The 20,318-nt window shown below is 49.8% G+C and overlaps 1 protein-coding gene across 2 annotated transcripts in view; it reads right to left on the bottom strand.

Annotated features, from left to right (window-relative positions):
* PRKG1 (protein kinase cGMP-dependent 1) overlaps positions 1-20,318 on the bottom strand; it is a 412,591-nt gene that overhangs the window by 377,157 nt on the left and 15,116 nt on the right. The window contains exon 1 of one of the 2 annotated variants that reach the window (XM_036404673.2): positions 7,571-8,190. The exons of the other annotated variant lie outside the window; for it this stretch is intronic. Coding sequence (XP_036260566.1) covers positions 7,571-7,881 — 311 coding nt within the window. The 5' untranslated portion in view covers positions 7,882-8,190. Of the gene's footprint in view, positions 1-7,570; positions 8,191-20,318 lie in introns of those variants that run through there. 2 annotated transcript variants of the gene reach the window in all.

Genomic DNA, 20,318 nt, shown 5'->3' with positions numbered 1-20,318 from the left:
CATCACATTTGCTTTATCTACACCTTCCTCAAGTGCTTGGCCACTGCCCTGATGTGCTGCTGGCAGTCCCAGGGCCATTGATTTCCTCTATTCACCAGAAATATCACCCACCAAGAAGGTTATTTTCCTCATTTAGCCTGTGGACTCCAAGAGCAGTAATGAATTCCCCTCAGCCTCCGGATCTGTGCACACAATTGACATCAAATAGGCAGTTTAAATCCTAACAAGCACTGACACATCCCAGGGACCCACTTCCACTGGGGGCAGGGAACACTGGCTCTGCATTTCCATCTCACCCATGTTATTTACTCCTGAATCTCAATGATACTCTGTGGTCACAGAAGCCAACAGCATTTTCACATTTGCATTTGAAGGGACCTTAAAAATGACCTCCTTCATGGGCAGTGACACCTTCCACTAGACCAGGATGCCTTCCCACAGTCCTGCTGGGTCTGTACAAAATTGCCTCCTATATTAAAGCCTGTTTTCCCTCCTAATAAAAGTGTATTTTCATGAATGCAATACTCCCCTACACGTGCTAAATACACGAGTGCACATACATGTCATTATGCATATATATATATATTTCTATTCACATCCAACACAAAGTATGTGCACTTACAAGACTGTAATTCAAATTTTCTATCAAGCCAGGCAGCTCCATTATGATTTCTCCTCTTTGATCACCTCACCCACAGCCACCACCTCAGAGAACATTAAGTAAGTGAACAAAACAAGCTGGCCTGGGCTGGGTAGTTTCTAGATCCATGTCAAGCCCAAGTCACAGAGCAGCTGTGCAGCTTTCCTGACACAGCTGGGGTGTTTGACAGGAAACACCTCCAATAAATGTGCTCACAAACCGAATCAAAGAAGGGAATTTGGGGGAAGAAGCACTGCTCCAGGCAGGAACTGTTGCAGCCTGACAAGGAGCTTTTTTTCACTGATACCCTACTTCAGGTTTGCTCCTAATGAACAAGCCCCAAACACAGCCCAAAGACCCCAGCCTTCAGAAAGTCTGACAGCCCATTTTCGACTTGGAAAGCAGGCACTGGTGTTGAAGTTTGGCTCTCCCTGCTCAGGCTCTGGTTTCCAAGGAAACCAGTGGCAGCGAGAGCCTTGCACAACGCCGGTCCTGTGCTCCTGCTCGGTCCTGTGCTCCTGCTCGGAGCAGGCTGTGCTGGAGCTTCCCCTGACACCAGCCCTGCCAGGAGGGGCTTTAGCAGCGTTTCCAGAGCGCCTGGATGCAATTCCAGGCATTCAGGATGTCAGGATACACACAACATACCTGACTGACTGCACACTTCGACCAAACCACTTTCTGTACCTGCTGAGAGGAGAAAGGCATTATTGTCATGGTTCAGGCTCCAACGTAGCAACAAATACTTTTGTTTTTTCCTGTTCTCTCTGCCCTTCAAAACAAAGACCAGCCACACAAAACACAAATGTCAGGCACTCCTCTGCCTGCATGTACCCGCTAGAAACGGCAGAGCAGCAGATGAAAAACATTTACAGAAATATTTAGACTTGATCCTGATGCAAAGGCAAGGATTTAAAAGCCAAAAGCAAAGACCAGCAGCACGGGCAGCAAGGACTATCACTAATGGCAGTGAATCCAGCTCCAGCTCAGCTTTTCTGAACCCCTTCCCTCAGGAAGATGTTTGTATTCAGTAACTCTGATCATCCTACAGCCTCTAGCTCGAGCAGGATAACCACAGAAACTGATATGTAACAATTCACTGTATCCTTTTTAACTCTCGAAAGAAACAAATTTTCCCCTAAACTCCTATTTTCCATCTGGTGCTCAGCAAGTTCAGGACTCACAGAGTCCCCTCTCCTTCCAGAGGCAGCTGGCCAGGCTAAATTCCATGCTATGTCCATTTCTGTTCAGTTTCACAACTCTGACCCAGCTTTTTTATTATTATTGTTCATTTCAAAAACGTAAGACACATCCTGTGTTTAGGAATGCTGAAGGGGGATGCTGAAGTTCAGGAATGCTTTCACAGAGTCTGGAGAGAAGGAATTCATGTCCGTGGCCTGGGGACCTCATTTTGTGTTGAAGCACTTTAAAACTCTCCACCTACAGCATTCATACAGCTAAGGATGAATGTAACACAGCTCAAACAAGTATAAGTAATTATTCCAGTAGTACAGATAAAAGGAAAAAAAAAAAGTTAATTCTGCAGAAAATGAAATTATGGAGCTGTAGTAAAATTTAAAAAAGAGTCTCTATGTTAATTACCAGCTGTTAGTGTGCTCGGAGCTACTGTACTTGCTGAACAGTGTTGTTTTGCATATAACCACCAAGAAAATGTCATTGTAGTTTCTGAAAAGAGCTACTTTGCTTTAAAACACAGTTTACTGACACCACACTGCTAAAATTAATCTCCAAAAGCAGCAGAAAAACCCAGGGAAGTCTGTGTTGCTTGTTGAACAGAACTAAGAATAAGTGACATTGCAGCGATGTTTTATCTTGCAATTAAACTCATCTCAGCAAGAACCAGACAGAAGATGACAAAACAACTACGTGGCTTTAATAGCTTTATTGGGAGATTTGTTTTTTACCTTCCTTTGAGTCAAACCCCTCTGCAGCTTACACTCAGCACAGACATCACCAGCCTGAACAAACGTGTTGAAAGATGACCCAAAACACTGCTTCGACAGAGAAAAATCATAATTCTGTGCTTAACAGCCTAACACCACACAGCCACCCCTTACTACCGTGAGTAACCCAAACCTCAGAGTGGTGTAATGTATTACACAAGGAGCTGAGCTGTCACAGTGTCCCCTTGTCACTTCCCAAGGCACTAGAGCGTGAGTCACACGAGTGCACAGAGGGGAGCCCCATCAGTGCCACCACTGCCGAGCCAGACCTGTCACAACACGGGGAAATCACGCTCGGCTGCCTGGCTCCAGCACTGCCCTTCCTGTGCTCACAGCTCTGCCAGGGAGAGCTTCATCCTTCACAGCACAGCACCAGGGATCCTCCCCAGCCTGTGCCATCAAATCCTGACCCCAAACCCTGACCCTTCAAATGCACCGAAAAACCCCACTGGCATTAATGGATTTTTGTCCATCGAACATCAGCTTAAACCACGTTCAGATGGATTTGACATTAAAGCAACCACAGCATTTAACAGCTCCCACAACAAATGATAAATGCAGTTCAATTAATTGCTCGCTGGACGTGTCAGAGTGGATTGACACCAAAATAAAAAAATAAAGGTTGCACCACTTACATCCATCTCTGCTGACTGCTTGGGGCAAGATGCTTCACCAGACAGTGACAGGACTCAAGAGGCCAGCGCCATCCCAGCTCCTGCCCCACATTCCAGCAAACCATCCCTGCAGGAGCATGCCTCAGTTCCTCCCCCATCACCTCCACCACCAGTTCCCAGTGGTTTCACCATGGACCAACCACCCCCCAAATTCCTGTAGTGAGGGGAGAGGGGTTTGGGTCGTTTCAGGGGTTTTTAGATGAAACTGCAGCATACATAGCACTGATAAACACCAGAAGAGCATTTCACGCCAACACCTAAATACAAAGTGCTTTTCAAGTATTTCTGGGGATTTTATGACTATTATGATCACTTAAAATACGCCTCTAGCCCCCAGAGGATGTGCACATTTGCCTTCAAAGAACCAATCTGGCTGTTGCAGAGATTTTGTTAAACCTCTTGTATGGATGTTGTATTTTCCCTAAGGCTATGCAACCAAGTATTTTCTATTTCTTAAACAGACCTCTTAAATACAACTCCCAGGCTGCTCCTCCCCTCACAAACGAGTCTCTGGGATTTTGGCAGATTCCCCAAAAGTCTGCTAACTGCCCAAACCAAGTTATTTTTCCTTTTACTCAACATTTCTTACAAATGACACAGCACTTTGCTGCTGTCTCTGTTAACAGCAGAGCTTGTACCACCTCAGCCAAGAGATCAGGCCCTTCACACTCGCGAGCTCCATGCTTTATTCTGTGTTCTACTTCTAAGTTGCTTTTTTTCTCCCTTCTGGAAAAGAAAACACGCTGATTACACAGCCTTCCAAAAAGGCAAACAGCTGTTGCAGATCCCTCAACAAAGCAGCCTGTTAAAATTAAAGTCCTGGGTATTTTCCCATGGCAAGAAGGAGGCAGGGAAAGGGAAGAGTTGCAGCTTTGCTGGTTGAAAAGGCTTCTCTCTGCTTGTCTGCTCTGTAGAGTTTAAAGTGCAAAGGCAGTTGGTACAAACTCGGTCTCCCAGTATTCCCTCGGTGCTGACAGGCTGTTAGCAGCCAGGATACACCCTGCAAGAGGTCAAAGGTGTGGAAAAACAAACAAGAGCAGCAATTTAGGAAGACGAAGAGGAGAGAACGATCTGTCACGGCATTTTTTGTGCCGCGGAAAACCAGCCAGCTTCCTGCCCTCTTACTCGGTCACTTCTGGCAAGTTATGTCCTTTGTGAGGGGGAGGGGGAAAAAAGGCCACTTATTTTAAATAACTGGCTTCTATTCTAAATAACTGGCTTCTATTCTAAATAACTGGCTTCTTGGACAATGAGACTGATAAAGATGCTAATGCCCAATTCCTCTCACTCATAACTCAGGAGAAAATGGCTGCATGGCTGGAAGTGTCCCTCCATGGATTTCAGCTCCTCAAGTCAGCCCACAAAGTCCTGTTTCACTTTTAAAAACATTGCAGAGGCAAAACAAGCCCAACCCTCCAAGAGCAACTCCAACTCTTACAGCTCTGAAAAAGCAATTTTATTTAACCATATGCATCCTTAATTGGAGGGAGGATGTGTGTGTAAGGGAAGATCCTGCAGATTGAATAGTATTTGTCCACACACGGCAATTAAATTTACTTTCATACTTTGAAAACCATTCATAGAATCCCAGAATGGTTTGGGTTGGAAGAGATCTTAAAGCCCATCCAGTTCCACCTCCTGGCAGGGACACCTTCCCCTGTCCCAGGCTGCTCCCAGCCCCAGTGTCCAGCCTGGCCTTGGGCACTGCCAGGGATCCAGGGGCAGCCCCAGCTGCTCTGGGCACCCTGTGCCAGGGCCTGCCCACCCTGCCAGGGAACAATTCCTCATTCCCAATATTCCCTCTGGCACTGGGAAGCCATTCCCTGTGGCCTGTCCCCAGTCCCTCTCCAGCTCTCTTACACTCATTCAGAGTTCAGCCACTCTATAACCCAGAATCTTCTGTGTGGCATCACAACAGCTTCCACCACCACAGACCCTCAAGTACCTACATGACCCTCATGATAATTCAGTTCCCACAGATTTTCTGCTGCTATTGACCCTACCAATCTCCAGCCACCTCTGCCAGAGCAGGAGAGCAAATCCAGCACCACCTAACTACAAAAAAAACCAAACCCAGAGGCTACTTTAGAATCATCTTGGTTGGAAAACCACTCTAAAATCATCCAGTCCAACCATTCTCCCAGCACTGCCAAGGCCACCACTAACCAACATCCCCAAGTGCCACATCCACCTGCCTCTTGAACCCTTCCTGGTGGCTTGACAAAACCAAAGGCTGGGGGCCATCACCTCAAGAGTCACTGAGATTCAGCATGAACGGGAGGAAAAAACCCAACCCTTTTGTGCAGATTTTGTTATTTCCAGGTCCTCACCACCACCATGAGTTATCTTGGCCACTGGGCTCTTAAAGCTGACCTAGAGCACTCAACACTTCCCTGAGCCAAGTACATTCCTGAAATCATTAGCAAGGATCTTTTCCTGTAATCACAGACCAATCTGGGTTGGAAGGGACCCTAAACCTTCTCTCATTCCAGCCTCCTGCCTTGGGCAGGGACGCCTTCCACTATCCTGGGCTGCTCCAAACCCCACCTGAGCGATCACAACCTGCAGCCACAAGTTGACTTGAACATTGTAAATAATATTAGAAGCATTGGCCACGGATGATCAGTACGAAACAACCCCTCAAAGGAGTTGGGCATTACACCCCACGCCAGACCGCAGGGCTGCATTTACGCAAGGAGCGCCTAAAATCCCAGCTGGAAAACGTTCATGCAAGGCTTTTCCTACACATTCCAGTGGGTACGGCAGAGGCTGCGGACTCGCTCTGCTGGAACCTGCGGCCCTTCCCGGAGTTCTGGGAGCTCCATTTGCACTTCAGGAGCGCCGAGGGGCAGCGACGCCGACCAGGAAACCGACACGTGTGGGGCTTTGAATTCCCTGAGGAAATTAACACTGTGGGATGTGTGGATGTTTATCACACACCCCAGGGATTTCACAGCCATCCCCGTGCCCCCCTGATCACTTTTTGGGTGTTTTATTCGTCTTGGGGGCTGGAGGGGAAGCATTTCACGCGCCACCGCCGTTCCTCCCATGACATCCCTTCAGAACGACCTTAAAAGGACAAAATATCTGTGGCGGTGGGAATGGGGGGCGGGAACAGGAATGTGGGGATGGGAGCGGGAATGGGAAGCGGCGGGGCGGCAGGAGGAGCACACACGGCCCAGCCCGGCCCGGCCCGGCGGGGTCCCGCCATGGCGGCCGCCCTGAGGGCGGGCAGTTGCCTGGAGACGGCGGGGCCCGCCATGGCGGCGGGAAAGGGCCGAGGCTGCGCGGGGAGCGGGGCCAGCCCCGCCACGGGCCCTCAGGGGACACTCCGGCAGGGTCCCGTGCCCCGTGTCCCGCCATCCCTGCCCGAGAACCATCCCTGTGCCCCGGGCACCGTCCGCTCCGTCCCCGCATCCCGGAGCCCACCCGGCGCACACGCTCCCCACTAACGGGATGGCTCCGGGGATCCGCCAGCGCTCCCGGTTATCATCCCGAGGAATTCCTCATAGGAGGAAGATGCCGGCCGCGGAGGGGAGGCACGTTTGCCCATCGACGGGGAGGTTGCGCCCCGGCCCCGCACACGGAGCCCAGCGTGGCGAGCATCCGCTCATCACCTCTTCCCTGCTCCTTTTTTATCCCTTGAGGAGCGCTGAACCGAAGGCACGGCAATGTACCGGCCAGGAGAAGACACCGAGCGAGGGAGGGCTCCGCTCCCCCATTAAGGCGCTCTAATTTCCCTAATCTGCGGCAGGTGTGAAACCGGGGCAGCGCATCCCTCGGCGCGCCGGCACCTGAGGATCCCCGCAACTTTCCCAGTCCCCCGCACACCCTCCGGCGCACCAGGACACCGCAACAAGCTCCTGCTTCTGCCGAACCCCCCTCCCCAAAACACCAGCCCCCGCCCGCAGAGCCGGGCACCGCATCCCGCCGGGCTCCAAGTTTCCCAGCTGGGAATGTCTCCCTGCGGGGTCCCGCGGCGAGCCCCGGGTTCCTCCCGCTCCCTCCCGCAGCGATAAAGCCTCCATGCCCAGGACACGATCCCGTGCCCCGGAGGGATGTGGCAGCCGGGACGGGCGCGTCCCGCTCTGCCGGCACCTCGGCGCTCACTCCTGCCGCTCTTCCCCCTCAGCGCTCGCAACTTTCCCACCCCGCGGGGCCACCCGGGGAGGATGCGGGATGCGGGAATGCCGCGCTCCGCTCCGGTCCCTGCCCGGCGGGCGGCGGCGAGGCCGGGGATGGAGCGGGATGGGGGAGAGAGGGGAGGCTGAGCGGCGGGGTGACCCCCTGCTTACTGCGGGCTCTTGGGGTAGAAGGGGAGGGTGACGTGGCTGAGATCCTGGATGTCGAAAGCGGTGGGCTCGGCCGAGATCGCCTGGCGCTTGGTCCGCTGCTCGCCCTGCAAGGTGCCGGCGCTTTGCTGCTGCGCCTGCTGCGTGGCGGGCCGGATCACCGAGCGGTACTTGTCCAGCTCGTTCTGCAGCTTCTGGATCAGTTCGTCCTTCTGGTCCAACTCCAGCTCCAGCTCGTCGATGAGCGCATCCCGCTGCCGCAGCTCCTCGATCTTCTCCTGCAGCGCGTACTGTAAATCCCGCAAAGTGCCCATGGTCCTGCCGCCGCGCTCGCCCCTCGCCGCTCCGGGCAACTTTCCCCCGCCGGGGCCGCCTCCCCTCGCTCGGGCCACCCCGGCCCCCGCCGCCCCCCTGGGCTCGGCCCGGCCCCGCGGGGCCGCCGCAGCCGGACCCCCGGCACGGCGCTCCGGAGCCGGGGTGTTGTCAGGGGCGATGTGGATCCGCCTGCGTCAGGCCGGGCTGCCGAGGGAGCCGAGACACACACACACACACCCGCGGCGGCGAGCGGGGAGGGAGGGGAGGCGGGCGGGCGGCGGGAGGGAGGCAGGGGCGGCGGGGAGGATGCACATGCTCGCCCCGCTCCCTCCCGCCGGCCCCGCCGCGCCCCGCGCCGCCCACGCCCCGCGGGCTGCCGAGCACGGAGGAAGGGGCCGGGAGCAGCGAGCGGTGCCTGCCCTCCCGGCCTTGGGCTGCGCTCCGAGCCGCGCACACCTCCCGTGCTGCTCCCCTCCCTCCCTCCGCTCCGCTCAAGGTGCCGCTTCTCCTTAAAGAACTTATCCCCCCCTTTACTTTGCTTTTAAAGAGCCGGGTTGTGTTGTTTTCTCACAAGCCAGCGTCTGGCATGGCTCCTCCTCAAGCTTCAGCAAGCTCCGGGCTCCAAAAACCCAGATTTTCACGGGAATATCGGTCAAGTCTGTCTGCGCTGAAAAAGCCTGGAGGCAGGGCATCTGGCTTTCAGAGCGCTGAGAAAAAAAAAAACCCTAACTTAAAATCTGGGAGATTTTCTGCCTGGCCCACATACCCATGTGAAAGCCGAAGTTTCTGCCGTACCAAACCAATCAGATTCCCCAGCGTGCAGGGTTTTCCTTCATGCACTCAGGTTTTCTGTGTAGCCTTACCTCTGCCATACAGCCCACGGAGCTGCAGCACAGAAATAACAAAATCAAACAAATGAGCCACAGTGGCCACGTCCTTGGTGCCAAATGATTCTGGGTTCTTCCATTTGCCAGGTGCTGAAAGGCCAGTGATGCTCACGCTGAGAGCACAGCTCCAGCCTTGGCTCTCTGGGGAACAAACAGGGGGCTCTGAGCTGTTTGGGGGGTTCCTGGTCAAATCATCCAGCCTGGAGGAGCCAGTGATGAAAGCCTCAGAGCGCAGGAACCTCACAAAAGCTTCTGCAGCACTGGGGCACTGGCACAGTTTCATGCTCAGAGGTTTCCAGCAGCTGTTTCTGGTTCCCTCTTGGGGAGTTTGATTTGAGGAGGAAGAGGAGGATGCAGCCCTGAGTGTATTTTTTGTGTTTCTGTCTAGACCTCCCATGCCAGGCATGAGCTGGGAGTGCCAGACATCAGTCCCTGCTTATGGGGCTGAGCTCCTTTGGTCTCGCCCTTTTTTCCCCACCCTGTTACACGCTGGCTCCAGCTTTCAACCTGCAGCTGGTCTTATTTTATAAAGTTATAAAAGAGAACAGATGAGGAATTAGAAGTGCTCCCTGCTCCACACTGTTGCTGGAAAGGGCCTGGCCTCTGCTCACAGACACGAGGCTTTGCAGGTTTTTTGTGCATTTGATCCGGCATTGTTTGAGATGTACATGGAAAGGGGGGAAAAATTTGGGTTGTGCAAAACTCTTCAGTTTTCAATCCCCTTGACACATTTGTGCCAGGCACAAAGCAAAGTCCCCCAGTTGTTTCCACAGGTTTAAGTCCAGACAGCATTTTTTACTATTTCCATCTCACATAACTCACTGGGAACAAAAGTACCAGCTATCTGCTGAACATTTCCATTTTAAAGACAACAGGCATTAAACAGATGCATTCCTGCTGCCTACAAACTGGGAATCAGTGATAAATAAAATATTTTAACAGCGTTCAGCCAACACGCTGTAATTTTTATTGCTTTTCTCCCTGCAGAAGTGAAATCTGCAGGAGGGAGAGGTGATACAGTTACCTGAAGCCCACCAGGCTTCAAAAGAACCACAGCCCCGAAGAAAACTGCTGCATAATTTCTCAGTGACAAGCAGTAAAATAATAGGTGAAAGGGGCACAGCCTGGGACTGAGACAACAGTGCTCCAGAACAGAAAGGATCCACAGAAAAACATGTGAAATTATGGCACATAAAGCTGTCAAGGAATTTAGCTGAGTGTACCTAAAATATATATTTATCTCCAGGTAGGAAGCAGATTTTCATTAGACCCTTGGGAGTCTCAATAGAGATTTTTATGGTCCAGTTTTAGATTTGGGACCATAACCAGCAGCTGTCAAGCCCCAAGGCCAGTGTTTAAAGATGAGGCCAAAGCAGCCCAAGAGCTTTAGAAGCCTACAGCAGAGCTCTGCCATGGAGAGACAGCCTGTAATTGCCTATCCCTGGCTATTCCCTGCTCTCCCAAAGAAGCCAGAGCACAGAAACCTGCAGTGGGCAGCACAGATCCTGCTGTGTGATCTCAGGGTACTGCCCCACTCCAACAAAAATAAATCCTATGGTCCCATCCCTTTTGATTTAAAGCTCCCAATAAAACAAATAAATAAATAAATGGATCTCAGGCTCAACAGAGCAGCTGCTTTGTCTGCTTGATCCAGGGAATGGAAAGAAACAGCTTTAGGGAGAAGAATGGCAGGAATGCACCAACTGGCTTGGTGTTGGGTGAAGCTGCTCACAGCTAAAGGAAACCTCCCCAAAGCCTTTCCCTGCTCCCTCCACTGCCAGAATGTGCCTGGATGTCGAGTGGGAAGCCCAAAAAAAAGAGCATCTGCAGAGATCTGCCCCCCCAGAGCATGGCACACCAGGGCTGGCTGGTGGGAATCACACAGAGCAGGGATGGCTCTCCTCTCTGCTGCACTCACAATATTTCCTCTCTGCACAGCTCCGGGGTTCTGATACCTTCTGCTTCTGAACCCTTTCAGGGATCATCTGTCACCAAATGCACCCACTCAGCTGCCATTTTTCAAGCTGAAGCTGGATTTGAGCACTGCCTATCCTGCAAACACCTCCCTGGATTCCCAAGACAGGGCTCAGGGAGCTGGCACGATCCCTGACAGGAAAATGTCACCTTGCTCCAGCCAGCCAGGACAGCAGGGACAGAGAGGCTGGACATGCACCACTGACCACATACATAAACATCTTCCTCCTCCTGGATGTGGTGTTTGTGCCCTGCCTAATCCACTCCACTCTTTACCCAAAAGATCTGCAGGAGCAGATCAGCCCATGGCAGAAAGTTGAACCAGCTGGATTTTGTGCTGGATTATCCTGCTGGTGCAGCTTTGGGAAGCTCTGTGACCTGCAGGGCTCTGCCCTCCACGGGTACACAACCAAATCCCTGCCCTACCTGCACAGTCACAGCAACACCTTCATGATGAGAAGGAGCTACAAAAATACAGGAAAATATCGAGGGAGGCAGCACAGCAGCTGAACCCTTGCAAAAAGCACCTCAACGTGTGGTCACACCTGAGACTCCCCCCATCTCATCCATGGGATGCCCCCTGCTATTCCACCACGTCCCCAAAATCCATGGCAGTCCCCAAGGCAGGGCAAGGAGTGCCACCTACTGAAACACAGGCACACCTGACTCCTCCCTAAGGCACATCTGGCCATTCCTTCTGCCCCAAAGCACCTCCGGCAGCTCCTTCTGAGGCCACAGGGCCCTACAGATTTATAGGGGGCACCTGGGAACTAATTCAGCCCCCAGGGATGGGGATGAAGCTGAAATTACTCTGGCAGAGCAGCCTTGCCAAGACCAAGGAGCAGGAACTGAACATCTGGGGAGTGCTTCAGCCTCTTTTCTCTAGGAAAACAACACCTATTTTCTCATGACACTGGATGCTCCTCCTCCCTATTTTGGTCCTTTCCAGAGCTTGTAAAACAAAACTGAAATCCATTTGCTCCTGACAAAGGGATGGAGATGTCCAGCTCTGAACACTGTCATTCAAACCCCACTGATTCCTCCATGCTGGCAGTCAGATCAACACCTGAACTGGATTATCCTGGTGACTTTCCTTTAGGGCATCAGTTCTTCCCATGCTCAGTGTGAAACATGGAGAAGTGTGAAGAGCATGCAGCCATTCCAGGAAATCCTCTCAGGATGAATCTGGGGTAGAGTGCATGAGAAGGAAAAGAAAAATACCACAAGGCTTATTAATGGAACAAAAAATTGCTCGCTACAGAAGAAGTCGAAGGAAAAAATAACAATGTGCTGTTCTGCAGTTGTAATGCATTTAGCTTTTTATATCACATTAGGGACACACAGAACACCAAAATGAATGTTTGTGCCATGCAAAACCCAGGAGGAGATATTGGGAGCATGGAATAGCAGAGGATTCTCCAGGAACACAGTGGTTTCAGGCACATGTCTCATCACATTGAAGATTTAAATTCTCCTTGGCGGGCTCTTGGCCTGGAAGGAGGAGATGGATGGCACAAAGCACCTCCTGTCAGTGCAAGGTGAGAGATCTCCCTCCCCTCGTTTTTTGCAGGCTGGAGCAAAGCCTGGGCTGTGCTTCCTGCTGGGTGGGCTGCAGAGCTGAAACAACACCAGTATCACTCATCTCATTACCAGCTCTAGAGAAAAATGTCACCAGAAAATAATTCTCTGTAGCCACGAGTTCAATAAGCCCTTCAAAGCTTCTTCCTTCCATCAGAGCAACCAAAACCATCCCTCTGAGTTCTTCTCCCCACTGACAACACCCTATAGCCACCATCTCTAGCCACACATCTACAGAAACCTCTGCCCTCCAAAAAGCAGGAAGATTTTCTCCCATGACCACACAGAAAATTGGATTTTTCAGCAGTTCACCCCTCCAGCTGGGTGCACATGGTGGCTGTGTGTCCCCACAGCCCTGCAGGGTTAAGGGAATGCTGTGGGATTCCTGGGAGCATTTCTCACATCCTCAGCCTGAATGACTTCTTGGGGCCAGGCTTTCTCCAGGAAGGACCACACACATGATCCCAATCGCTCCTGAAGGAACCAGTGCCACAATCCTGATCCCTCCTCTCCAGACACACCTCAAGTGTTCATTTTTCCCAGGTCCCAGGAAAGGCTGGACTGCCCAGCAAGATCACACACAGGCAGAGCTTAAACACTTCTTCCTCTGGGCTGAATTAAGCCAGAAACCAGTTCTAAATGATTCAGCTGCCTTAAGAAGTCTCCTTAGGCTCAGCTTAAGTAGAAATTTCTTCTGCAAGCTGCCAAAATAAACACTCAGTGCTCTTTGCAGTTACCACAATCAGACAGTGCCCATGCCCTGCTTCTCCCAGCAGTCCCAGGGCACTGCCTATGTAGAGCAAAAAGCTGCATTTAGACAAGGCAGGCCCTGGAAATGCAGTTTTCCATTTGCTTTCAGCCACAAGCAACCAGCAAATGAACCCAGGGACCAATTAAATGAAATGCAGGGAAGCAGATTTAGTCGTGGAGCCATGAGATCCAGGATGCAACGGAGGTGAAGTCTGTAAAAAACATCAACTCAGTTGATGTTGCTGGGAAAACAGGTTCATTGTGCTCCCACACACATCTCTGTTGGACTGGGGGAGGCTGCAGCAGTTGAAGGAAGGTGGGAGCCATGTGCTGGGCCTGGTTTCCACAGGGACAGCCAGGCCAGCTTCCTTCCACCTCTCATCAGGCAGAGCTGAACGCTGGGGACAGCCTGTGCTCAGTGACCCTGTGACATTCACTGCCCCCCACACATTCCTCCTTGGAGTGCATCTCTTCCACACCTTCTCCATGTGAAATCACCTCTGGGCTTGGCTTTACCTGGGACTCCAATGAGCAACAACCATTCCCAGGGCACCCTTGGAATCACAGAAGTGTTTGGGTTCAAAGGGATCTTAAATCTCAGCTCATTTTACCACCTACCACGGGCAGGGACACCTTCCACTGTCCCAGGCTGCTCCAAGCCCTGTCCAGGCTGGCCTTGGGCACTGCCAGGGATCCAGGGGCAGCCCCAGCTGCTCTGGGCACCCTGTGCCAGGGCCTGCCCAACTCCTTCCCAATATCCCATCCATCCCTGCCCTCTGGCACTGGGAAGCCATTCCCTGTGTCCTGCCCCTCCATCCCTTGTTCAGAGTCTCTCTCCACATTTCCTGTAGCTCCTCCAGACACTGGAAGGCCACAGTGAGGTCACTCCAAAGCTTCTCCTCCCCAGGCTGAACAATCCCAACTCTGCCAGAGCACTGCTCTTTGTCAGGTGCTGGGAAAAACTTGGGCTCACCAAAAAAAGAGATTTCTTCCACCAGACAGCTACAATTCTTCTGTTTCCTTTTAAAACACAGCACGAGCACAGCTGAACTCCTCAGTCTCAGCTTTTCCCCTCTCTGACCTGCACCTCCCTCATTGCTTTAATCACAGTGCTCTGGCTGCAAGAGGTGGAAAGCAAAACCCTCAGGAAGGTGAGAACAGCAAGAAGCTCATTCTATCCCCCTCCCAAATTATATTAAAGGATAACAGCTCATTCTTCCAGCCTCATTTTGAGGCTGTTTGATGCCATTCCCTCACTTTGGGGGTTTCACAGTGACAAACATCTCAGCAGCCCCGAGCATTTGCAATTCTGGGTGCTCCCTCTGCTCACCCCTTCAGACCCTGCAGTTTTCTTATCTCTCCTCGCCAGTAATGCACCACTCACCTCCCATAATTGTCTTGGTCTGCTGGGTTGATTTATCCAGCCTTCAAAACAATTCATTTATATTTGAAATTGGATTAGAAATAAACACAAATTCCGCTCCCCCGATATGAAAATAACCAGTGTGTTACCATTATTTCATGATGCATTGAGAACAAGCGCCCTGTCTCTTTATACAATCAGTTTAATTTCCCTTGCTTATTAAAAAAATATTATTTGGTTGTTTCAGGTATTTATAATAATAAACACAAACCATAGATTTTAAATCTAGGGTTTACATGCCTGGAGAACAGGCTGCTGTTTCTTTAAGTTGCACTGAGAGTTACCTTCCTTTTCAAAAACAGATTTGTGGCAGAAATTATCCTGAAATCTTTGACTTTTGCACGTCCTGAGCAACTGGAAATATTCCACTGGAGCAGCAGACTCTTATTTAGGAATCCACAGGTGTTTATGGCCACAATTGCAGCAATGCTAAACCTTTCCTCTCTGAAAACATTTCCCAAAAAGCTCTGCCCACAGGAGCTGAGCCCTGTGTTCATTTAAGGCTCAGAATCAATGGCTGCACCCCACGGAGGGCCAGGCTTGTTACAGTACCAAGGAAATATCCGTGAATCACCCAGGCACGATCTGCAAACAGGGCTCACATCAGGCCTCACAAAGGTTTTACAGCGCTCCACTGACTTCTACAGCGATTTCTTATTTATGCTTGGGGGAACTCCATCAAGTTGGGCTCTCAGAGTGTGTAAAATGTTCATATTCACCGTTTTCTCTGTCAGTGTTTGCAGGGACTGATTGCTCTACTCATCAGAGCATTAGAGACCAGCACTCACCCGATTTCCTCAGCACGGCCAACACCTCTCAGCTGAGTGCCCTGGGTGAGTCAGGGGTGGGCAGAGCTTTTATCCTCTCCTTCCTTCCATTTCTGGTGCAGACCGGCAGCCAAACCCCTGCCTGAGGTGCTGGGCTCCCTCTGCTCCACCTCCTCACCTGCCCTGGTGTTCCTCACTCCAGTTCCATTCCCAGCTGCTTTTCCTCTGGCTTTAACCTCTCTCCATGGCAGAGAACTCAAACATGCCAGGAGGATTCCCCCGTGCGCCTCTTCCCCACCAGCTCCCAAACTTTGGTTTGTGTGCAAAACAGCACAATTGTCACTTCTGGGGAGTAGTGATACCAACTCCTGGGAGCTTCCTCCAGCCCAAAGGGAACAATGTCTTGAAAGTGATGCTGCTGCAAGGGCAAAGTGTTCTAGGTCTGCTTCTCTGTGGTTGAGAAAGAAAGATTCCCAGGCTGGTGTTGATCTTTATATGACCACAGAAGGGTTTGGGTCCAAAGGGACCTCAAAGCCCATCCAGAGCCACCCCTGCCATGGCAGGGACACCTTCCACTGTCCCAGGCTGCTCCAAGCCCTGTCCAGCCTGGCCTTGGCACTGCCAGGGATCCAGGGCCTGCCCACCCTGCCAGGGAACAATTCCTTCCCAGAATCCCATCCATCCCCTGCCCTCTGTCATTTTGAAGCCATTCCCTGTGTCTTGGCACTCCATCCCTTATCCCCAGTCTCTCTCCATGTTTCCTGTAGCTCCTTCAGGCCCCAGTTTGGTCACCCCAGAGCTTCTCCTCTCCAGGTGAGCAGCCCCAGCTGTACCAGCCTTTCCTCCCAGCAGAGCTGCTCCATCCCTCTGCCCATCCTGGTGCCTGCCCTGGGCTCTCTCCAGCAGCTCCAGGTCCCTCCTTGCTGGCGATTTCTCTGCAAGATTTCACCAGGTGATTTCTCTGCAAGAACCCTTTGTGTTGCAGCTTTATCTCCTCTGCTTTCCTTGAGCAACCTCAGGCAACAGGGCCCTCTCCCCCTTCCCGAATTTCTGCAATCCCAACACACAAAGCCTCGTGTCCAAACCCATCCCCAGAGCCCCTGGCACAAGAGGAAGGATCAAAACAAGGCACAAACCCTGCACTGTGCAGCAGGAGGGCAACACATTCCAGACCCCTGAGCAGGAGAGCAAGCTCACAGCCTGCTTCCACAAACTGTGGGAAATGGATCTGGAGAAAATTTTTAAAGCTTGACACAAGGCTTATGTAGTGCGCATCTGTATGTAAACTTTGAGATAAGAAACGGTTGACTTAGAAATGCTGTGGAATAGGACAGACAGTGTTGAGAGAGAAATAGAACTAAAAACAAGTTTTAAAAGGTAGCTTTGTAAAGAAAAGGACTAGATATTTTAGAGAAATAGAATTATGAAAGATGTAGTAGGGCTTATGAGGAGTGATTTTAGATGATTGGTTTGAGAGTATTTACAGCACGGTGTGCCTAAAGTTGATAGGTTAGAAAAACATTTTTAATGTATTCTAATTAGGAAATAGTTGGCTTCCAATTGCTTCCAAACCACCCATGCTCCTTTCCACACACACAAAAATCGCTTTGCTTTTGCTTTCCACTCCTTTTTTCCTTTTGCTCCCAAGGCAGGGCTATCAGCAAAGAGAGTTTGCAGCGCTGCTTTGGGCATGACGCGGCTGCTGTGCCACCTCCGCTGCCTTACATGGCCCGCAGCTCGGGCAGGCACAGCATTCCCCACGTTCTTCCCTTTTTCCCTGCTTTTTATCCCCGTTTCTCTCGGCAGGAGAGAACACAAACACAAGGAGTAAGGCCGCCCTCTGCTGCCCTACACCAAACATCGGGCGGGCGACAACATCACGAGAAAAACCCAACGAAACAGAAAAGCTACCGAACAAAAAACATCCCCAAAGCGACCAAAATGCAACATAAAAATCCAAAAATAGTCATCTCATTAAAAAAAAAGCAATACTATTGCTCAAGCCCAGCTTTAATACTTTAGTTTATTCCTTTTCTCTGCAAGGGGCTACCACAACTTTTTAATCAAAGTTTTTTTGAGTTACCCACTACAACTCCCCCAAAAAGTGAACACATAGCATCTTAAGGAGCTTATTTATATAAAAATGGGCATTTATAAACCCACAGCAATGTCTGTGGGTCCCTTACAGCAATCAAACTCACAGCCTGCTTCTGCTAAATAGTCATTTTGCCCAATAAACAAGTTATTTCAGAGCTGTGACAACAGCTCTGCCTGCAGACATCACATTTTGGGTGGGTTTTCTTTACCATTCCTGGGGTATGGTAAATAATACCAAACTTAAATAATACCATCTCTGTGTTCCCCCTTAAAGAGAAGCAAAAGATTGATCTGGTGTGAGCTGGAATCAATGGATTGATGCAGTAATGGACTTTAAAGCATTGATTTGCATCCATTCCTGGCTCAACTCCCAACCACCTTGAGTGTGCACACAAAATTCAGGACACACAGACCCAAACCATCCCTATTGTTTAGTATTAATGACCAATCTGGAAAATGAAGGGGGTTTATTTCCTCTGTACGTGCCACATTTTTGTCTCACTTCTTTGAATTTTAAATTATTGCATTGTCAGAAGTCTGTCTCTTTTTACTCTCCATTTATATTCCCTTGTAAACTCCCAGAAAAGTCAATTAAATTTAAATAGCTCACACTAATACCACAGATATTTCACTGCAATTGCAGCTAATCCATCACCTCCCCAAAACCTCACAACAAACCCTGACTTCCCAAACTGCTCAGATCTACAGATAAAATCAAGCTTTGCAAGCAAACCCCGATTTTAAAAACCATGAATGCAATTTCCAAGCAGAATCAGTATTGATTGGGCAGCAGAACAGCAAATGCTGAGCATGGAGGGGTAAATTGTGGGAGAAAATCAATCCAGGAGCCCCACTAGGATGGGGCATTTAAGTAAATATGATTTTCTATATTTTCTAAATATGGTTTTCTATAAGCTTCTCTATATTTTTGTAGGACATTCCCAGGACAAGGGGCAAATAAAGTTTGTAAAAAGCAAATCAAACCCAAGGAGATTAAGTAATTCAGAAAGATAAATCCAGATCCTCCCAGTACCCAATGTTTTAGTAGTATAAAATCCCTACCAGGAGGTGAAATTGAAGGTGGGAATCCCAAATCCAAAATCCAGCCCATGGATAAGCCACATTCTACCATCTCTGCTCTTCAAAAGAAGGTAAAACTATGGCTTTTACCCCTTCACTTCTCCTATTTAAAGGATTCACCAAACCACCCACAGCTGGAGCAGGTTTGGAGCTCTTCAGTGGAGAATTCACCTCACCTGGGTAATTCCTTGATGAGAGGCAAAGCTCAGAGCAAACCCTTTCCCTGTCAGCTTGGGAAGAATCTCAGGCATTTCCTAAACTTCCCTCTCATGAACCCAATTCCAGCAGGCTTATTCCAGTTTTTCACAGTGCAAAGCAATACTTATTATCAACCCAAAAGCAGGGGGGAAATGGGAATATTCTCTGCTTGTAGATAAATTATTTTTTTTCTTTTCACCAGAAAAGCCTTTTAACATAAACTTAGGTTTTGCTGGCCACTGAATGTCAAATGATGTGTTGGCAAAATTAAGCTTTCCATTTGTAGGGCATTATTAGGACTCATTTCGTGATGCTAATGGGTTTTTAAATATTTTTTTTCTTTAATTTTTCTTCCTCTTTAGCAACACACAGGGGATAAAAAGAGACTGGCACATCACACTACTAAATCTGCAGAAACATCTTCAAGTTCTTGCAGAGAGCAGCAATTGAAGCTTTAAAAAATGTACCTGTTTCTCCCCCTGAAGGAACAGAGGGCTGCTGGAACATAAATCCACCTGAATTAGAGCACAGCTCATCTGCTGATCATTGAAACCACATAGTTTAACCCATCTCTTGTAACTGCAGCTTTAGTTTATTTCATTTCATCTCATTTCTGTGCCTGAAAAATCACAGTGGCCCGAAGGATGAACTTAATTGCACCTCCAGTGAGCTGCACGGGTTAATTAACATAATTACTCATTCCTAGCCTGGTCAGCTCCCTGCATTCATCTGCTGCACACCCAGGCTGAATAATTCAGCAGGTATTAATTATTTATGGCCTTGAGTTCTTCAGAAGGCAGTCAGTGCCAGGATTGGACCCGGCAGGCAAAGCCAAGCCCTGCCCAACCAGGCCCAGCTCAGGCTTTCCTTAAACTTCCCTCTCATCAACCCAATTCCAGCAATGGCTTCTTCAGATTCTGAGTTCTTCCAGATCTTCACAGTGCAAAGCAATGTTTATCGTCAACTCAAGAGCAGGGGAGAAAGGGGAATATTCTCCGCTTGTAACTAAATTCTTTATTTCTTTTCATCAGAAAAGCCTTTGAACGTGAACTCAGGTTTTGGGCATCACAGATCCCAGGCATCACAGCAGGGAAAATGGGCTGGAGTTGCATTCAGACACCAAAAAAATCATGGAAATTGATTTATCAGGGATGCCACTGGCACCAAAGGAATCTGGGGAGGGGAAAGAAATCACCTTTTCCTTTTGGTTCCTTGGTGGAATGTGCTGGAAAGGAGAACAGAAAGAAGGTAAACAAATACCTGGGAGCTGGTATTTGTCAAGGGCAGAGGGGGCTTATGGAAAAAAAAAAACCAGAATAAAAATCTTATTTTACATTAGATCGACGCTATTATTGATTAAATGCTCAATATTAAGTGGGATTTTAGGAGGAGCAGCAAAAGGCTTTACAAGAACTGGAAGATGGGCGAATCCATATGAGAAATGAGGCAGCTCTTGTGAACAAGGACAAATATCCAGGTGCACAAAACCCCTGGGAAAGGCTCACCCACATCTCCACCTGCAGCTGCAGGTCAGCAGTGCCACCTCCAGCGCCCATCACCACCCCAGCTGAGCGGATTTATGCTCTGAAACCCCCAAACCACCCAGCTTTTTCCTCCACAAGTGTGTTTATCCCAAAATCTTCCCCCTTGGAGTCTCTGCTGCCACTCCCTATCCCCTCCAG

The sequence above is a fragment of the Molothrus ater genome, chromosome 8 (genome assembly GCF_012460135.2).
Source record: "Molothrus ater isolate BHLD 08-10-18 breed brown headed cowbird chromosome 8, BPBGC_Mater_1.1, whole genome shotgun sequence".
In the NCBI taxonomy this organism is placed as follows: Eukaryota; Metazoa; Chordata; class Aves; order Passeriformes; family Icteridae; genus Molothrus; species Molothrus ater.
This window is presented reverse-complemented; position numbering and strand designations above follow the sequence as displayed.